This window comes from Nannobrachium achirus (genome assembly GCF_963921795.1).
Source record: "Nannobrachium achirus genome assembly, chromosome: 16".
Classification (NCBI taxonomy): domain Eukaryota; kingdom Metazoa; phylum Chordata; class Actinopteri; order Myctophiformes; family Myctophidae; genus Nannobrachium; species Nannobrachium achirus.
In genome coordinates, this window is record NC_137823.1 from 36,790,351 (window position 1) to 36,812,556 (window position 22,206).

Here is a 22,206-nt window from a genome sequence, read left to right on the forward strand (position 1 = left end):
TCATCACAGTTATACAGAGGATGTGAGGGGAAAAAAAGATGATTCTTCACGGAATTAAAACCATAAAACGAGGAAGAGGACTGCTGCAAAAACTTTGGGCCAGTGCACAAACTTGAATAGACTTGCAATCCAAATAACTTCCCTGTAGTTTTTTTTAGGAGGAAACTGCGTGCGGTTATCTCTCTTTTTTAATATCTCACTACTACTACTACTGTTGCAATAGGACGGATTTATCATAGGAGCAAAGATCGCGCCACTCTGATGAATTCACCGAAACCGGACGAAGATGATGTGCCCGTTAAAGACCCGATAAAATACGGCGAGTTGGTCATTTTGGGGTAAGTCACCGTTAGAAAAACCAACAGAATAGAAACAGTTCCATAGTTGGAGAAGACGTGCATCCGTAGCGCCAGTCAGTAGGCTACAAATAATAATGATTAAAAAAAGAAGAAGTAGAAAGATGACGTGTGAGAGTTCGACAGCTTTAATCCACTGTTATTTGGCGTTATATCAGAATAGTAATAACGTTGTAATAACAGGAAACCCCGGCGTTTCCCCCCATTAATGACAAGCTATTGTCATTTGTAACACACCGTCCATGGTGTAGCGGTGTTACAAAAAGTAACTTTGCGTCGATTTTAAAGGCTGTTCTCTCCATGCACACCGCGAAAATATGTGTTGGTCCTGCATCTTTATCATGTGTGTTTTCTAAACTCTACGGAAAAAATGATATATGACGATGATACGATGCAATGTTACCCGTAGTAAGACTACTACGGATGTAGCCCCTTTTTCTTTTTTTCCCATTTTTTTCCTTTTCTTCAATGGTTGGAGTGAGTGGGTGTAGGATCAGCACTCGATTGCTCAGGCTGATCCATCTATATGATGTCATACTATGCTGGATCTGTGATCTGCAGAAAGTGGGACAGGGGCGATAAAACCAATAATGAGAGATGCCCATTGCTACAAAATCTTTCATAAAGGTCTGTTCATGTGCTATAACTAATAGACAGGGCTGACATACCAGAGGGACAGTCATGCTAAGGATAGAAGAGACCAGAAGCCCCCCCCCTACCACACACACACGTGTGCCACCCCCCCAAGCAAGCATGCAGTCACCTTACACATTCACACATCACATACTATAAGCCAATAAGACCCCCATCCATGCTCTCTCGCAGAGTCATTCCCAGCCTTTTTGTGTGTGTGTGTGTGTGTGTGTGTGTGTGTGTGCATAGCTCCCTCTTGCCCTGCAGCGGAGCTTCCTGTGTATGCCAAAGATAAAGTGACCTTATGGTGCTTTTGTCTTCCTGTCCGGCTGCTCTGTGTCTGTGCTGCTGAACATGGAGTTGGCTGCAGCCCTGCATCGCAATACTGACTGAGTGAGCAGCGCGTCTGTCTCTCGTTCCCCCCCGCCTCCCACTGTTACGACACAAGAGCCTATTACAGCCCTCTGTACCAACAATCAATGCACGGAAGTGATGCGGACTCTGAGCCAAACGAGCGCATCCTCCTCCACATGGCGTGGGTTTGCATTTTGTGTCACCCCATCGGCTTCAACCAAACGGTTGGAACTGAAGGATTTGGGACTGCCGATCTTGACCGCCGTCATTACAGTCAGAAACCGCAGTTGGCCATACAGTAGCCTATGTAGCCTATACCAGGGGTTCTCGAACCTTTTTCATGGTCAAGGACCCCCAAATTAGTGTGTTACTTAGCCACACAACCCTAGATGAAAATCTTGTTCCAGGGAACCCCATACAAGATTTGTATTGTTAAAATGATTCAAAAATGTACATTTTTGGGGGGAAATAGCAGATATAATATCAGATACACGTTGTGAGCCTGTATACTGGCTATTTCAAATAGCCGTTGTTTCACTGCTACTCATTTTGCTGGGACGACCCCCTGGAACCCCCTCAAGGACCCAACTTTGATAACCACTGCAGTAGGCTATACCTACTGTAGTATTTCCTCTTGTACTATGTGGATTTGATTATCCAATGGACACAGCGGGGTCATTCAGATTTGATCAGTGTGACTTCGAATGGCCTGTCCTGTCAAGCAATCATACCCCAGGTAAATGGTTTGCCCGAGTGGAGTGGCATGCTGGTGTCAGACATCACATTTCCACCCTGGCCTGCCTCTTATGTAAAAGCACGGCCTGACTCTCCATCTGTGTGCCTCTGCCTCAGTGATCACATGTCCTGTGTGGTCGAGGATGCTGGCCTCAGAGAGAGAGCAGAGCATATGATGTTTGCAGTGGCTGCCTGCCGTCACTCATCATTACCTTTTAGTTAGTCTGAACACTGTGTACAGCTGTACCCTGCCTTCCAGGGAGCCTGGCCCGGCCCACTCCCGCCCGGCCCCGCTCAATCCACCTCTGCCGTATTAATGAGCTCTCTCGCGCATATACACCCTCTCAACTTATCTCGCACCCTCGCTTTTTTATCTCGCTCATATCCACCCTCACGTTGTCTCTGTCGCATTCCTCAACACCCCCCCCCCCCCTTCTCCTCCACCTTGTCAGCCAGGCTTCCAGCATTCTGCTGAGTGCTGACTCTCATCGCAGAGCGGCAGGCCTCCGTCCTCGGTGGTTTGGCCCTCAACAAAAATAACCTCCGTGTCGAGGGGCAGAAGCAAGGTTTGAATATTTCATATTGTGTATGGTGGTGTGTGCACATGCGTGAACAGGACAGAAGAACTGGCCAGGCGAGTCGGCTTGTGCTCAGATTCTCCGGCGGTGCCCCTCTAACCTCAACGGCCCTGCGTTCAGATGTAAAAAAAAAACGATCCCTGTTGCCCGCTGCCCACTCCCAATACCTGGCACTGCCAACTACTCTCACCAATATTGGGGTTGGGATTCGAAACTGGAAAAACAGGATCCAACATAGAGGAATCTGAATCGGTTGCATCACATTTGGAACCGTTTCTGGAACCGGGTTTTATCGCACTGTCAGAGCTGGTGTGTGGACTTCACGTCTGATATGCGATTACAATATTGGTGGTTCTCAAAGTTTTTAAATTTTAAGGACCACCATAACTCTTGACTGAGAGTTTACAAATGGAACCAAATGGATCCGTAAGGGTCTATTTGGTTCCATTTGTACACTCTTATAGTTACAGAGCTGTTAGGGTCCATTTAGAACCCCCTATACTATAGGAATCGTTAAAGGGAACCGTTGAGGAATCGGAAACGTTAAGAGGGAATCGTTAAGGAAGTGGAATCATTAAAGTTCTAAAGGTTCCCAACCCTACTCACCATACCAATCTCCATGCTCATCCTCTCTCTTTCTTCACTCTTCTCTTACCTTTCATCATTAGTGCCTGGCTCATCTCCTTCGATAAACACCGCTGGTTTCACCCTCGCCCACCATTTTGCCCTCTTATCGCTCGTCTCAAGCCTCATAGTCTCCCTGTTTATCAAGCTGCCTCAGACCTCTGTCATGATGTGCTCTAACCTCCCTCCTCCCTTGCCAGCGAGGGCCCTGTTTGAAGTGACAGGCAGGGTCATGAATGGAGGTGGAATAAGTGTTCTCCATTGTCTTTGTAAAGCATCCCTGAGGCCATGAGTGTCCCCTGTGCCCTTGAGCAAGACCCCCAAACTGCTCCTGACGAGCAGGTTGGTACCTTGCATGCCTTGCCTTGCCTCCGTTGTGTGTGAATGTAGCACACATTCTAAAGCACTTCGGAAAATGGGGCCATATAAATGCAGACCATGTACAATCTGAGTGGCAGTCTGTGAACAGTTAACCTTTTGATCAACTGTTCTTTTTTTTTCATTTCTCCCGAATTTAGTCAGTATGCCAATACCCCCCATGTTTTATAGCCCGAGCCCGTGTCACTGCCAACCCCTACTGTTGTGCTGTGGAGGGGTGCAGACAGACAACCACGTCTCCTCCAACGTGCGCGGAGGAACACGCCATCATTCCCAGTTCCGCTCCCTGCTGGCCTCCCACCTGCGAACACGGCCAATCGTGTTCTTTGGAGCGCCCGGCCAGGCCGGAGGCACCATGGAAGAATCAAGCCCCTGTCTCCTCCACGGTGGTGGGCAGGAACTTTACCCCTGGGCCACCTGGACGCCACAATGAACCTTTTAAGTCTAGTGTGTGTGTGGCCATTGATCCTCCACTGGTGGGAGTGGGCAAATAACCGAAAATATATCAAAACCAACATTTAGAACCAATGACCGACTTAATCTTGCTCATGTAGATTACTCGAATAATCGAGAAGCAGGTTATTTTGGGGGGGATAAATGTTTTACATTTCTTATATCTTCTTATCTATGTAAAAAAAAAAAAACGATTAGTCCACTGTGTTATACAGTGTTTCTGCAATGGTTGCATGCAAAAACAGCTAAAATAGCAGAAGCACAAGCTTACAACTTCGATCATGAATTGTAATCGTGGCAAAAGTTTGAGATAACCATGATATTGGTTTGTCATATCGCCATATCATATCGTCCGGCCCTATCCATCGATTCACTCTTGAGTATTTTACCAAGAAATGCTCTCTATATTATGTTAATGTACATGCATATAAAGAGTACTGCATACACAAAGGCAATTATATGAGAGACAGTGTCACTTTATATGTAGTCTCGTGTAGCCATATGACCAGAGATCTCCGCCTAATGATACGTCTGGTGACATCTAAATGAGTGGGCTAAAACTGGGTGGAAACAATTCGGCAATTAAAAAAATAACTGCATTGCAGAACCAATGCAGAGACCTTAGGGCGGTCCTTCTTTTGGGGATTTTCTTTTTGACAAAGCAGAAGGTTTAGGTTTGTCAGCAGCTGTTTAGATGTCACCACATGTATTGGTAGGAAGAGATCTGTGATCGTCTGGCGACGCAAGACTACAACATATCATGTTGCTCAATCTATTTAATGCCTACAGTAAAACATTCTGTAGCGCCCATGCACAGGGCACACAAAAACACGCACTCACGCACGCACACACCCTTTCCTTCCTGTCTCTCTTCACTGTACTAACCAATAAAGCGGAGATGCCTTAAAAATACACTTTAAAAGAGCAGCATGCAGAAAAGCTAATTAGCTAGTCAGGTGAAACTAGCAAACGATTGGTGGTTAACCATGTTATACATGTTTTCAGTGGCAAGTTTAGTACTTTCCCAGGTAACAGCTGCAATTACAGCCGATTTCCACTCGTTACATGAATGTACATTGGTTAATAAAACCACAAGGTCCACCATTATGCACCAGTCCCATGTGAATATACCTCAGGAAATGACAAACCGTTGTCTTACGTGTTAGTTGAAGTACACAAAGGGAGAGGCACAACTCTCAACCTCCATTATAAACTACTGTAACTTAACACCATGTTCTGCTTTTGTCTGTAGTTTTGTATGTCGTTAATCTTCATCATGTAACCTAAAACGTCCACAGAGTAATTAACTCATGACTTTTTTTTTCTGTCAACAATTGATTTACTTTAGTTTGAGAACATAACATTTGTTATTGTTGAAACTGAAACCATGTAATAAGGTCACTCTACATATATTTTGGTTTAGATAGAACTGAGCGGCTGATTTATCAACATCAAATATCCAGGAGGGTATACATCACATGGCTCAGGAACCATTTGGTTTCCACGGCTACTTACTTATTAGGCAAAAAGTTGTAAAAAATAGTGAAAATAGTTAGAGCTTTAAGGCCCTTTTCCATCGGCAGCGATAACGATGACGATAGCCATAAAATATCACAGCGATAATTATGCCTTCACATTGATGTCCGATAAAGTTATCGGACATCAATGTGAAGAGGCGCCAATTAACAGCCACTCGCGCAGAGCGCATCGCGAGCTGTTTGTCAGAGACCCAGTTCCATATCACTGTGATCTTAACCACATCGTTGTTGATCCTAACGATGTAGTTGTCGGCTATCGTTGTCTTTATCGGTGTTGGGTGGAAGCTGCCGATCCACTTCAATTGAAAACCCACTTTCTTAAATCGTTATCGTCATCGTTATCGCTGCCGGTGGAAAAGAGCCTTTAGCCTTATAGATTTTCACTATTTTTGCATGACAACGCTTAAGTGCTTAAGTGATTTGTTGATACATAATTGTTTTTATATAATAGATTTAGATTAATCAAAATCATCATCACTGCAGCCCTATTTTGAACATGGGCAGATTCGGGCTCTATGGAACACACAGCTTCTCTAGTCTATAAATCTGGTTATGCTTCAGTGGGAAAGTGCCATGCCACATGTCACTCGACAAAAATAACACATTTTCAAATGAAGAAAGTGTCAGCACACAATGCAGCGCCTCAACACTTTTTCCATAAGCATAAATCAGCCTTACAGGAAGAGAGGCGTCAAGAGACAGTCAGGAGTGACACACGACAGAAAAAAAAAACAACTCTTATCTGAATACGTTATTGCAGGGGCTGAAACAGTCAATTGAACCAGTCGAAATCGATTAAATCTGCTATCTTTGCTATGTTTTGAACCATTCTTTAACACTTTTGGAAGTGTAAAGTGATTAAAACCAGGAAAGGACAACACTTGTGCCATATCATATTAACTACAATCCTATAGACAATATCTAGTCTCATGTCATAATATCGATATATTGCCCAGCCCAGGCCTAGAGTGAAGGCAGACATTGTGTCCTTCATAGACATTTGTTGCCCACCAGGCAGGCACTCTCCGAATAGTCTTTTTAAATAGGTACCACGCACTGCTGATTAGCCGAAAGCTAAAAGCAGCATATGGCCCTCTGTGTGTGAACCCAAACCATGACAGCCAGCTTCACAACTACGTCAATATTTTGAACCCAGGAAAAGGGAAGATTGTTGAACATAAAGTATGATCATCATACCGATGTACTCGGCAACAACACAAGAAATAGAGAAGCAATCTGAGCACTCAAATAATAAAGGAGGATGAAGACCCTGATGAAGGGCAGTATAAAGTACTCATTATGCAGAATGTCCCATTTCAAGTTTTCAAATGAATGAAATAGATTTAAAAAAATAATTAAATAGCAGATCTACAAGCTCACAATGCGATCGCAACTGCAATCATTTCAAATAATTGTAGTGGAGTAAAAGTATAATATTTGCCTCTGAGATGTAGTCGAGTAGAAGTAAAAGTACTGAAATTTGTCAATACTGAAGTAAAGTAAAAGAATACCTCAAACTTGAGTAAATGTACATTAATTTACACCGCTGCACTCTTGAATGAAAAATATCAATCAATTCCAACCAATTTGCGCAAAGCAGAAAATGACCTTGCTCATCTACTCGCATTCACAGACAAAACAAAAAAAGGCCTTCTCTTCTTTCGGAATCATAACGAGAGCAGTTGCGCAGCCGTATGGTAATGACAGTGAGTAAATGGCTTGTGATCATTCTTCTGTGGCTCTGAAAAGGACTTGCATTGTTAACATGAAGAGAAGTGGGACAGAACGTGTCCCCCTCAGTGGATGTGAGTTTCAAGTGGGCATGGAGTGAATAAGGGTTTAAAGAGGTATTTGTCTGGGGCGAGTTTCAACAGTTCAACAGAGGTTCAACACAGTAAAATCCCCCATGTTAATTTAACTCTGGGAGTGTACAAATAGAGCCTAATGGTCCATTCCATTTGGCTCCATTCCACTCTCAGATTTAGCACCGATAATCTTTCTGTGTAGAATGACTCATAAGTGGAAAATTACATGGAATGCTTTGTAAAAAGCATTTGAGAAAAGCTGCTTGTTTTACAGTGGAACATTACTAATAGATGCACAGAAATCTCTCTTTATTGATGACTTTGTTATTGTTTCAGCTCCTCTCCAATGCAATGAATTTCTACTATGTCGGCCTACACATGCCAAATAAATGTTTATCTTAACCGTAGTAGACTCTTCCACCAAAACCCTGATTTATGCATTGCTGCGTGTTGTGCACTGAAAATAGCAGAACAAGATTGTGAGCCTATAGATTAGTATCTTTGTATAACTCACACTAAGGCTAAATTATAATATATTTTATGAAATGAGCTGATGCTAAGCCATGCTTGTGGTTAGGGATGCGACAGTTAATCGAACTTATCAATATAACCAAGTATTTGATCACCATTTTATAAATTAATCAATTAAATAATCTATCTCTATTTTGGGCATGTCATAAGCGAAAAACATTAAAAAAAAAACATGAAAGAAATGTGAAAATAGCTCAACCATAGGCTCACAACACATTGATTTGTGGTGTCGATCTGCTGTTTCACAACACAGTTGTTAAACTAAGTATAAAATATAATGTTCATCGAATACATAGATTCCAAATAATCGCTAAGAAAATCATGGATAGTTGCAGCTACTCTTGGTACATATTGTGAGTCTGTCCTTGTGTACCAGTGTAGAATGGGGTGACCTATATTGTACTTTGATTTGTGCTTGAAATTAGGTCAAAGAAATATTCATGTACTGTTTTCCTCTCTCTACGTCACTGTGCGCTTCTTTAGTTAGAAAGGATTATAGTAGAGAGACAGGAAACGGAAGGAAGAGAGAGGTAAAGGACATGAACTGGAGACAATGAGATTGTATATACAAAACATATACATATCATTTATATTTGGTAATCGACCATATATATTACTCTCACTCACTCTCTAGTCTAGTCTGGTCTGGTCTCATCTACATGATGCGTGTTTGTTTCTCTGGCTTCATGTTCATTTGTGTGTGTGTGTGTGTGTGTGTGTGTGTGTGTGTGTGTGTGTGTGTGTGTGTGTGTGTGTGTGTGTGTGTGTGTGTGTGTGTGTGTGTGTGTGTGTGTGTTCGTCCTGTGCAGGTATAATGGCTCTCTTCCCAGCGGAGACCGCGGTCGCAGAAAAAGCCGATTCGCTCTCTACCGGAGAGCCAAGGCCAACGGTGTCAAACCCAGCACCGTGCACATCCTCAACACACCACAGGACAGCAAGGTGTGTGTGTGTGTGTGTGTGTGTGTGTGTGTGTGTGTGTGTGTGTGTGTGTGTGTGTGTGTGTGTGTGTGTGTGTGTGTGTGCGTGCGTGCGTGCGTGCGTGCGTGCGTGCGTGCGTGCGTGCGTGCGTGCGTGCGTGCGTGCGTGCGTGCGTGCGTGCGTGCGTGCGTGCGTGCGTGCGTGTGTTTCAAAGTATAGTGGAATGACGGTTACCCCAAAGAATTTGATCTATAAGTTCACAGTGTGAGCTGCGTGACATATTGTGAGCTTGTAGGTCGGCTATTTTTGGCTTATGTTTTAGGGTTTAAATTGCCAAACAAATAATAATAATTGGCATTCATAAAGTCTCCGTCTTAACCCAAATACATGGCACATTTTTGGGGTCCATGACATGAAAAGGTTTGAGCACCACTGGTATATTGTAGATTTGTAGCAACATACTGTATGTTTTTCAGAAACTTAGGTTGGGATTTAGAAGACATTTGTAGAATCGACCTCAGGTCTTAATGGGATATGATATGATGATGATATCCTCACAAGTACAAGTAATTCAAACATGTGTGCGTGCGTGTTATCAGTGGATGCCATTAGTCATTAGTTTCCTTCCTATGACGATCTGTTTCTTCACTAAAGGCGAAAGATCACTACACATGTGGACTGTGGGTTTATGTCTCTGTGTGTGTATTTATAGTGTGTTTGTGTGTGTATGAGCGTATCTATGGATACATGATGATTTTCTTTTTTCTTTCTTTCAGATTAATCTGATTTTAGATCAACGCTTATTAGACGCTTGTTTTCTTTCTGCAACCATACATTCATCAATTACTTTAAAACTGGCTTCCCTACTATGGGCATTAGAGGCACACACTTTTCCAAAAATTGCAGATCTACAAGCTCACAACGTGTTGTGTCTCATTCAGATCCTCCTAGAGAAAAAAGGCTTTTGTACAAAGGGGATAGTTTACGGTTTAAAAGAACATACTTATTTGTCTGAGGTTCTCCTCTCATTGAAGGAACACACCCTTTCAGATCAACTGCATTTAAGCATCTAAACCAGTGGTTCTCAATGAGTGGTCCAGGGACCCCAGGGGTCTTTGAAGGGGTTCCAGTGGGGTCCCCAGCAAAATAAGTAAATAAAGCAATAATCTGTTAAATGACTTTAATCTATGGTAGATCCTATATGAATTGTTTAAAAAAATTCTGAAAACATTTGAAAATGAAACATTGTCTGTACTATGTACTTTTCAGATAAGAGTCAGTGACCAAATACAAATCAATTCAGTTGTCCTTTTTGAGAACCACCACTCAAAGCTGTTGTTGTTATTTTGTTGTTACAGGCCGTCCACAGCAGAGGGCAGCATAGTATCTCCTTCACTCTGTCCCGTAACCAGACAGTGGTGGTGGAGTATTGCCATGACAACGACACTGACATGTTTCAGGTAGGCAATGGCATGCCAACCACTTGACTGTAATGTCATGCGGTCATCTGTCCTCCATACCCTCTCTCCTCAATGTCCCATGTTAATGCCTTGGAAATAATTGCATTTAAAAAGACCTAATAATCCTATATTCTTTTTGTTGGTGGACGGTGGATGGTGGTGTCGTCACAAGCGCAAAATGCCCTTACTGTATACGGATACTAATCTGGCACGTGGACAGTTATATAAACCTTGCTGGTGTCACTGATGATGTCTCACTTTCACATCACAGGCTCACGGGGGTTACCATAATATGAAGACTATCCTGGACGTGGAAAGTCGGTCTAGATCTCTCAAAAATATCCATAAATCTGCGATATGGAGTACCCTGTCGTCATCAATATGACGTTACAGTCCTGTCACTCTCTGCTGTGGATGAGAAGTGTTATAAAGGATTTCTAATTTGGAGCTTAGTTAACTTCTAAGGGATTGTACCATGCAGGATCGTCCATGTCTCACAACCAGGGCCAATGAATATTCATGAAGTCCAAAAATAGTATGCCAGCTTAGAAGTGGGACCCAGATACATTCAAAGCAGAAAGACTCTTCGAGGAAATTAAAGAATCCTGCTTAAGGAATTACTGTCATCTCACCTGTATCTCAACTTTAGATCCAGTATTCATGATTTATTTTGTTATCCATCTAAATATGTACATTAGTCATCATGGCACACTGAGATGCTTGAAGCATTTCCTAAGCTTATTATTGTTAAGCTTATTCCTGGTCTGTTCCTTCATAAACTTGATTGTCTGGGGGAAGAAGCTATTTTGCAGCCTACTAGTAGCCTGGGGCCTTGTGGCTATGAAGCCATTTGATAAAACTCAATGGACAGAAAAAAACATGATTTTAATTCAGATAATGTGATATTTGGCTGTTTTGGTTTGTCTGTTTCCTCGGACTTCACTCTTGACTGGCATAAATTGTAAATATTGTTGCCCCATTCAGATGGGAGATAGGTTATCCGATTCAAAGATTTAGTTTAGTGAATGTTAGATAAATAAGGAAATGAACAGCAGTGCTTTGGTTTTCCCCTTGAAGATAAGACTAATTTGCTTTTACACGTCAATAAAGTACAGCGAGAAGGCAGCAGCACATAGCATAAAGATGATCAATCATTTGCTGAGAAAGGAAGTAGAAAGCATGTCAAATCCTGATCATTGCAAGCTGCTTTGCACATGCAACCGGGTCTAAATCACAAGAATCAACATTTTATGCCATGCATGGGCAACTGGCGGCCCGGGGGCCACATGCGGCCTCCACCTTCACTTAATGTGGCCCACAGGTTAATACCGGAATACTGATATATTACTGATTTCAGCTGTTACAATTCCAAACATGACCTGCTTTAATTCAGTCAGTCAATATTAGTAGCTTAATGACTAGTATAGTAGTATTAAAAAGTATTTTTTTTATGTCCAATGTATTTGTATTTAGGTTCATAAAGTTAACAAGACTATATAACTAAATGCATTTGAAATTAGATAAAAATGTTACATTTCAGGATTCCTGCAATGCGTTTTGAGTTTGTAGATCTGCTATTTTTGCTTCTTTTGTATGAGATACTAGAATGACAAAGTAGGACGTAGCAATATGCAATGTGGCCATCTGGAGTGAAGGTGGAAATATAGTGGCCCTCGCCATCATCAAAGTTGCCCACCCCTGTTTTATGCCATACACTTTGAGGCTGTTTCTCGGACAGTTTGGGAACAGTAATTTCCCTTATCTTTGAAATTAAACATATTGTACTGTATATTACACCCTATCCTACCTGTCAGTGGATAACAGAAGAACCATTATGTTCAAACAAACGTTCTGTGTCGTCTCCCTGCAGATCGGGCGCTCCACAGAAAGTCCCATCGATTTTGTGGTGACAGACACCTCCGGAGGGGGCAAGGAGGGGGAGGACCCCTCCGTGGCGCCGAGCACCATCTCACGTTTTGCCTGCAGGGTGGTCTGCGAACGCAACCCCCCTTACACCGCACGCATCTACGCCGCTGGCTTTGACTCGTCCAAAAACATCTTCCTCGGGGTGAGTGGACTGGTGCAGTGGGTTCAGTTTATAAAATTCATTGGAAGGGAAGACAATAGGAAAGTGATTTCGCAAAGACATCTTAACACAGGGTTCCCACAGTCATGAAATTCCTGGAAATATTTTGAAATTAGAAAAATATTTTTCCAGTACTGAAAAAATGACTATGCATTGTCTTTCGTTATTGATTTTGTTAATACTGAAATGACAAATTAAACATTGGCCAAATTGTCAAATATTAGAGGCAGAAATTGTTGCGAGGCGTTGTGAGCATGTAGATCGGCTATTTTCACAATAAAACCGTGTTATACAAAATTCCTCAACTCTCTTCAAATATGATTATTTCGGGGGTCACGGCCTGAAAAGGTTGAGAACCACTGGCATACACTACCTGTCTTTGGGCATTGCGCATAGGAGTAAGCGAATTGTTATTGAGCTGAATTATTGTTATATAGTCCTGGAAATCAGGTTAAATATTCTGGAAAAGTTTTGGAAATTAATTGGTAAAGATGTGTGGGAACCCTGTTAACAGAATGCTGAGAAAGCATGCCGGAGCAAGCAGAGAAAATGAAATGTGACTGGGAAACGCGACAGGAATTTGGAATCAATGCGATAAAACAGAGTATGATTACATGGTGTAAGGGAGTGGAGTAGAGCTGTTTATCACAGTATCACACAACGGGGAATCGGAGAACAATGTCATTAGTATGCAGATCCTTTAGTAAAGCGTTGACGTGACCTTTTTGAATGATTTTTTCACCTTTATGAGACAACACTTGTCAAGCTACATGCCTTTTTTATTGATGCTGTTTTCTAGAGGTTTTGATTTACTATCAAAACCTCCACCAGCTAGCTGTCAGTCTGTCAGTCGATCTGTCAGTCACGTCACACTTTTGCCCTACTCATATCTCCGCCACCGTTGCCCCTATCCATGCCAAACTTTGCACACACACTCCTTGCCTGCCTCATTTCTCACTTGGCCCTCTTCTTGCACCACCATGAGGCCGATTCTAGTAAAACACATTTTTGGACACTGCTCCTACAGATTTTGCCCTCAAATCATGCAAAGCGGTACACAGTATCTCTAAAGTCATGTCATCAACATGGATCTGTCCCATTTCCCATATTCCCTACTGATTGGCTACCATTGCCTTCTAAAGTTTGTGTATGCGACCTGACAGTCGCTTATCTCCCGATTTAGGGAGTCTTACTGGTTTTATTTTCTTGCTACTTTTATAGTCCCATGTAGCCAGACCATAAGGGATCTCCACCTGCTGATCTGGGGTTATCTAGATTCAATGAATGGGTTAAAACTGTGTGGAAACAATTAAAAGATTGAAAAACTGATTATTTGCATTGCAGAACCAATTCAAATACTTGAGGGCGTCCTTCATATTGGGACAGTGATGTTAGTTGTTTTCAAAGCAGTGGGCGTAGCCGCTGTTCTGGCCCACTGAATTTAGAGTATCGGTACACAAGACTACTTTTGGTATAGTTTTAATGCTACTGCCACCAGCCTAATTTCCACAAGAGGGACCATGAAGCTGAACTGTCTGGCACTGAACAAACGTACTTAAAGTGATAGTTCACCTATATTTTACATAAAGCTGTGTGAAATACTTGCCATTAAAATAGTGGTTACAAATGTATTAATTCATTACCAGAGTTCTGGTCAGTTTTAGATGAATATAAAGTAGTTCCGGTGATTTGGCAGGGGCTCATGGCCCAATCATTAAACATAGATGAATCCACAAAACTAGCTTCATTTGTACTGTTGACCTATTTCTACCAAATAGACCAACTTTCGTTCAACTTTGACCCCTCTGCCACATGGTACTATTTTTGAGCGGTGGTCACAACGCTCCTATACGTGGCCGTGTGTGTGGGTCTGTCTGTTTGTCTGTCTGTTTGTCTGTTTGTCTCCGTGTCCGTAGCCTGCACTCCTGCAGTAACCTTTTCTGACCACACATGTTAAGAGGGGCGCTGTTGCACACACACACACACACACACACACACACACACACACACACACACACCACCGCTCAGTTCACACGAGTGTGATTTTTTTTGTCCAGTATCACTACGCCGCTGCAACGTATTTCCCCAAAACAAGGTGCTTTGCAGGCTGATCAGAACAAAACCTCGCTCTATATGGTAGAAATAGGTCAACAATACAAATGACGCTAGTTTTGTGGATTAATCTATTTTCAATGATTGGGCCACGCCAAATGGCCCCCACCCCATTGGAACTACTTAATATTCATTAGAAACTGGCCAGAACTCTGACCACGGGACTCTGGTAATCAATGAATACATTTTTAACCACTGTTTTAATGGCAAGTATTTCACACAGCTTTATGTCAATAATAGGTGAACTATCACTTTAAACTGAAGTCAGTGATCTGAGTGATCCAATCCCCTCTCCTCCATGTCTCCTCAGGAAAAAGCCACCAAGTGGAAGAACCCAGATGGCCATATGGATGGTCTGACAACCAATGGTGTGCTGGTGATGCACCCAGAGGGGTTTCCTGAGGACTCCAAGCAGGGCCTGTGGCGGGAGATCTCTGTGTGTGGAGACGTCTACGCACTCCGAGAGACTCGCTCAGGGCCCAGCCGAGGAAAACTGGTCAGTCAGTTGAGGTTGTTTGTTTTGTGTGTCTGTGCATGCTTGTGTTTCTTATGTGTGTGCTTTGCCATGTTGTCAGTCTTGACAGCAATCTTGTCTTGTGTTTCCCCCTATAGGCTGAAGGGGAGAGCAGCGCCCTGCGAGATGGCTCCCTGGTGGACTTGTGCGGTGCCACCCTGCTGTGGCGTACTGGAGAGGGGCTGCTACGTGCGCCTACCTTGCGCCATCTGGAAGCTCTCCGTCAGGAGCTCAACGCTGCCCGGCCCCAGTGCCCTGTAGGCCTAAGCACCCTGGCCTTTCCCAGCCTGCCGCGCAGCCACAGGTAGGGCTTATATTATAACATAGACTGTACACTGTACAGCACTGTTTCTTAACCGGGGCTCTGCAGAGGTCTTATACAATCTTAATTTACAACATAATATCTGTAAATATAACATTTTACCTAGCAACCAGAGCATTTATTTACCTTGACTGCATAAGTTAACATGCTTTTATTTGAGGTTGTGAGTAGAGCTCTTCACGGGTCCAAAAAAATGAACCGAAATCGAAATGGACCGTCAAATTTCTTCAGATTCCGACCTGTTCCGAAATAATAATCAAATGACAAAACCAAACCTGAGTGGCCCCGTAACGGTCTCGTCCGAGTCCGCCCAGTTCCGACTTTCTTTCTTTTTTTACAGATCCGTTTCTGTGCTGTATACCCCGTGAAATTTGTCCCGATATCCGATTATTTTCAAGATTCAGACAGACTATTAAGAGCTCTAGTTGTGAGCTTGTGTTAGAGGCAGGCCGTCATTTATAATTTAACCTGTGTGTTAATTATAATCGCCTCAGTCATAATTTAATATAAAGAAACACTAGCAGCATTTCAGTGAAATATAGCATAAATGTGCTGTTCTCTGCAAGAGATTTTTGAAATCTCAGTTTTGGTGTTGTACTTGATGATTGTGGATACATACTGTAGGCTATACTTATTTATGCAGTGTTGGAATAAAGCAATATAGGTTTTCCCTTCAATTAGGTTTCTGTCAAAAGGGGTTTTGTGTGTGCGCACGTGGCTACATGTGTGCATGTGTGTGTGTGTGTGTGTGTGTGTGTGTGTGTGTGTGTGTGTGTGTGTGTGTGTGTGTGTGTGTGTTGTCAAACTGCATGTCATGCTGTACCAAAATCTGTGACCTAAAATGCCTGATTTACAATTTTTTTAAAGTATAATTCAGACTAAGAAAGGATATATCTGCGTGGTTTGTGTTGCAACTAAAAATGCCTCTCAGGCAACTTTCACGTAAATTTGGCATGAATAACGTCATGTCCCCAAATTTGCCCTTTCTAGTCTCGAAGAGCGGCAGCCCTGGGTCTACCTCACCTGCGGCCACGTCCACGGACGCCACGACTGGGGCCAGAGGTCCAACGGCGAGGAGGAGCGAGGAGGGGAAGGGGAGGGGGGCACTACGGTCGTCCGCAGGGAGTGCCCCTTGTGCCGGAGCATCGGGCCCTACGTGCCCCTGTGGCTCGGCTGTGAACCCGCGGTGTACGTGGACGCCGGAGCCCCCACACACGGGTTCGTGCCCTGCGGCCACGTCTGCTCGGAGAGGACAGCCAGGTACTGGGCCGAGACCCCTCTGCCCCACGGCACTCACGCCTTCAGGCCTGTCTGTCCCTTCTGCTCCGCCGCACTCAGCACTCCCGGCTGGACACGTCTCATCTTCCAGGGTCCCATCGACTAGCCTGCGGCACGCGCGACAGCGCGGCGTCCACTAACCCAGTGTTTCTCAAATGTTTACATTTCAAGGTCTCTCCTTAACTCTGACAGTGTACAAATGGAACCAAATGGACCCGCTAGGGTTCATTTGGTTCCATTTGTACACTGTCAGAGTTACAGACTTGTATGGGTCAATTTAGACCCCCATAAAAGGACCCACAGAGTCCCTGGAATCTACTTTGAGAACCACTGCACTAACCGCTAACGATAGTGGAAATGGCAGACGGCGAACGATGTCCACTTTAGAGAAGTGTGATGTTAGAAGATGTGATGTTAGAGCAGCGCATTTGTTCTACGCCCTATCTGAATGTCGGCTAACACTACCTACACCGGAGAATTCGGAGGGTTAATATAGTAACTGAGATACCCGCAAGGGTCCATTTTTACACTTTGAGCTACATTAACACTCTGGATTTTACTACGTATGTTTCCATCCAAGTGGTTATTTTATTATCAATAGAAGTGTCCAATTTTAATTAAAAACATTCTCTTGAGGTTAAAGAGTTTTTGTCGTTAAAAGAGTTATACCATAGTGATAGAAACACTTTAGTCAAATAAATAATGACTTGGGACGCTGTCACCTTGAACAATCGTAATCACCTTTGTGGCAGGTGTGTGTTTGGCGTAACTATGTTCTGTGTGCAGGTATAGTCTGTGTATTGGCAGCAGCTCAATTGATGGAAATGTATTACAATTGTGTATTTATACTTGCAGTATTTGAAAACTGTGCTTAAAAGACACTGGACAATTGGATGGGAACATACAGTGAGTGTAGGGTTGCTGAATGCAGCGCTGGGCTAGAGATTCTTTCTCCCTGTTTATTCCTCAGTGTTTGCTCATCTGTATAGGATCAGGATAGGTGTGGCATTTATGCAAGATGACAGTACTGGTATGCTGACACAATATGGATGTCACACGTATCCCTGTCCGTCTAATCAGATTAGGCAAGCAGAGGAGGTCTAGACTAGGGCTTTGTTTTAAACTCGGGCAAAATCCACTACATAACTCTCAGAAGCAATAATAGCACTTCCATGCAATACCCTCCCAGATAAGCTAGTTGTTTGCGCTATGTTTAGCTAAGTGTTGTGTCACAGCTCACTTCAAACATGGCCAAAAACGTCTCCGTGGCAATGGCTCAACCAGAGGTGTGTTCAACTAAAAGAATATTTTATAATTTTTAACCACAATAAAAGTTGATTCATTTCTAAAAGATAGCCTAGGGCTATATGCTTAATTTATGCCCTGTTGTATGCTGGAGTTTCGCAGCAAGAATGGCAGATCTAATAGCACAGCACATGTTGCAATGTGTTATGAGCTTATAATATAGATCAACTATTTTCATCATATGGCTGCTTCAGGCTTAAGTGGTTAACGTAAGTCAGACTAAAGATATCTGTATGATGAAATAATGTCAGTGGCTCAGCAAGATTGGTTAAGGAATCGGTTAGTAATGGTGATTACCTAACTGGGATTACTCGCATTTAGAATGTTTCCTTAGCATATACAGTAGCCTATACAGGAATGGTCCCAACTCAAATGGCAGCAAAACACAATGTATTATATATATGATTTGCTGCCAGTACGTTCAACTGAACACACCTCTGGTTTATGACAGAATTATGATCAAACAGGGTCTGTGTGTTAACAGAATGATGGAGGGTCAACTGCTATGACCTTACTTAACCTCAAAAAGACAACTTTCTTCTTCTTTTTCTTCAAAGAAAACTATTTTGTTAGGGAAAGGGGAGGGCATTGTTTTTGGGGAGGAAAAGAATAAATGGGCTTATTTTAGATGTTTCAGTGTTTAAAAAGAAATGACAAATATTTTTCTAACTGTTTTTAGTTCAATGTTGTTTCTCAGTGTAAGCAAGTTCTGTATGTTTCAGAAAATTATTGTGTGGTAGAACTAGGAGAGCTTGTGAGTGAGAAAATATTTGCCAACACTGTGTCGAACACACTCTAATGCGATCATAAACATTGCCCAGACAATGAATGTAGCCAAATACTCAGGCTATGTTTAGCCTTTCCCAGGTGCTCATATTGAATTGTCTATATTGTGATACTATTTTTGTAACTGAATGGTGTAGCTTGATTATGGTCTAGCTTGAAAATTCAGATTGTGACAATGCTAATATATTAGCCTCAAGTATGGAAGATCTATAATGGATATTATTAAATCCTGGCTTATATTTGGTTGCGTGCCGCTGTCGCACACCGAAAATCGCATTTCTACCAGCCAACAGCTTGTAGATTGGCTATTTTCATGTGCGACACTGGCGCTCAAATAAGTATCAGGCAGGCATTTCTTACACACCCACACATGGAATTGTGTGTAGCTTGCATGTGCCGAACGTACACATACACTACAGATAACACACACACACACACATACAGACACAATCACTTATGACTTTGCACGCGGTGGATTGCCAAACTGTAAATTCATGCCACGAGTGTTATAGTGAGAAAGAGAAAGGCCAAGATGTCTTCCAAATACACAAAAACAGCATTTCTGTTATCGGACAACCAGGATGACATTTTCAAAACAGATATTAGCACTGTCTTTTTCTTAAACAAAGACATGGCCTCAAAAAGAAGAAGAGAAAAAAAAGTCCTGACTCTTGATGCTTGAAAGATGTGTGATGTTTTTGAATGAGACCCATAAATTCCCACCCTTTACTACTATGCTAATACTTTCCACTAAACCAACTCACTGCAGAATATTGTCAGTTACCAGCTGTCGTAATCTCATATTTAGATATCTTGAAACAACACTCCAGAGTCACTTTCCTGGTTTCAAGATGATTCCACTTGATTGAATTAAGCAATCTTCTGCTTTGGTTCTTAACTTTAGATTCGAAATGAAGTCTGAATACGAAATGAAAACAATTGGTTTAATTGACAATTATTGATGCAGTGTCCTCAGTTAAAGTAGCTCAGGATTAGTTTCCCAGAATCTACAGACAGACAGACAGACAGACAGATGGCCAGGCCTATAGGCAGTTCAGAAGAATATTTCAGTGTTATATTTAAAAGGCCACATAATTCATAGTATTGTGTGTCAAGAAAGACGCAAAGATATTTTCTCGTCAAGGCCCCCACCCCACCCTTGACTACGCTACAGGTGATACGTAGGTCAAGGATGAGTCCTGGACTATGGTGGTTCCCAACCCTGGTCCACAGAGGCCTCTGGCCCCTCAGGGCCTTTGCCCAGCTGGTTAATGGCATTCATTTGGATGGCATCTTTGTCACACTTCTATAGCTCTTGACACCAGGTGAACCGCGATTCACCTGCTGGTGGAAACGAATATCCGGCTGCACCTGTGGTCTCTTGAGGGCGAGGGCTTCTGGGAACCACCACAGCTACATTTCATATACGGGTTGTAATTAAAGGCTTGGCTTTTCCAAGGGGGGTTTTGTGAAGCCAGATAGATTGACAAACAGGGTCATGGAGGAGAATAAATCAGACTTTACCATTACACAGGACAATCCTCAGTGTTCGTTTATCCATTTGTCACTCCAGAGACACAAAGAAATGTGTACACCCTCAAGAGTTAAATGAACACTCAAGATTTTTACAGTGTACTGTATTGTCATGTGGATGGAGGAAGAGTCGAAGCACCCTTTGGCTTCTATGTGTTTTGACATGAAATGTCAGTTTATTTTTTTATGTTACTGGGTTGTCCCTTTCGTTTAGTTGCGATCCTTGTACTTTGAATCCACCTTGGGGTGGAACTTGTCCACATCCAAACATCAAATAACATAATTTTGTTTGTTTCTTTATAATACTGGTAGGAATGCACCAAATGCACACCATTCAAAGTGTGAATCTGACGCGTTTTACTAACTTTTAATGAACAAAAAATGTTTTGCTTTATATGTCACTAATTTGGCACATTATGACAAATACTCAATTTGAGCCTGTAAACCTGAAATATGAAACTTATGTTTTAAGTAATTTTGGCATTCCTGCTCAGTTTTTATTTGTATTTTTTGTAATTACTTACTGACGTCTAGCCCTGTGGACAACCTTATCCTATTCATTTAAACTCATCTTACTTAGCTGCTACTAGTATCCAGCTAATGACCTCACAGTTATAATGCATTCCTTTATTGTTCCTGTACAGCTATTTTGTATTATTTTATATCATAACTTTCTGTAATCGTCCGGTGCACAGACAATCGCTATACACATGTCAATAAACCTGTTAAAATATGAACTCACTGTCAGCGTCTCAGTTGGGAGTTTGGAAGGCTTTTACTCCTGAAGCACAGCATCATGTTGATGTCAATTAACCTGGAAAAGAGAGGGCATGGTCATCATCAGAAACGGGGGACAAGTCTACCCACAGTACAAAACAGCACTACAGTCATTTTAAGAATAAATAGATATCTGAGGGGGATTTGAGGAAAAAAGAAAAAACAATAATATGATCAAGCTAAATCCGAGTCAAGCTGTCCTAGCCAGTAAACAGATGTAACAGAGAGATTGTTCCTATGTTCTCAAGTTCTATGTTCCCGGTGTATCCTGTTTACCAAAGGGGTTAGGTAGGTTTAGGGTTGTAAATGGGGATCATAGAACCTGAGGAACATACAGTAGATACGCTCCTAATAGGGACAACTAGAAAAGAAAAAAAAAAAACATTTACGATGCTACACAAAAACTCCCTCCTAGCCTAAGTTTCCCAAGGAGTTAAACACATGATCATGGTTTCAATCTTGATTGATGTAGCCTACTTATCACAGACCACAACCTTACCACACATCAAGTGATGATGTGACCCTAGGCCCTTCCTCTTGATTTCACACAGTTACCATTGCTGTCTGTAGTTTTAAGACAATTGTTTGTTTGCCTAAACTAAAGGTTAGAAGGCATTACAACTATTCTTTTGCATTGTACAGTGGTCTCCCTCCTCAATAATTTGAACTTGAATGATGCTAAAGAGATTAATTTAGAGCATGCAAATCATGATGATGAACCTCTACCTAGGTCCTAGGGAGAGGCCAGGCCAGGGAGCACATTTTCACTGTTGACCAATTCTCTCATCCCTAACTAACTATTGCCACTAGGGGGCAGACTCTACCAACCCATGTGTTTGAAGCCAGGTCATTCGCTACACATGATTGCTCTAAAGGTTTCAGCACCTGTTCTAATTATCCTTAATGAGCCATTTGGCTCTCATGTAAATTATAACAGGCTACTAGCCTTGACAACAAATCATAAATTATTCTAAAATGACAAAACATAATATAAAACATAATAGCCTACATGGTGTGTAAAATAGACGGTTTTTGAAAGATTGCTACTATTTCACAAGCTAAAAGAGCCTTGGAAACCTGCTGGCTGCTGAGGGCGGAATCAAAGGTTTGTTGGGAAATGATTTCACTGT

The 22,206-nt window shown here is 42.4% G+C and overlaps 1 protein-coding gene across 1 annotated transcript; it reads left to right on the forward strand.

Annotated features, from left to right (window-relative positions):
- The first annotated feature begins 231 nt into the window (after nucleotides 1–231).
- Nucleotides 232–16,800, forward strand: LOC308300425 (E3 ubiquitin-protein ligase pellino homolog 2). The gene is made up of 7 exons (XM_080744263.1): nucleotides 232–338; nucleotides 8,795–8,924; nucleotides 10,262–10,363; nucleotides 12,234–12,431; nucleotides 14,872–15,057; nucleotides 15,174–15,379; nucleotides 16,388–16,800. The coding sequence occupies exons 1-7, from the start codon at nucleotides 262–264 to the stop codon at nucleotides 16,779–16,781; spliced, it is 1,293 nt and encodes a 430-aa protein (XP_080600389.1). The 5' UTR covers nucleotides 232–261; the 3' UTR covers nucleotides 16,782–16,800.
- The last annotated feature ends 5,406 nt before the right edge of the window (nucleotides 16,801–22,206 follow it).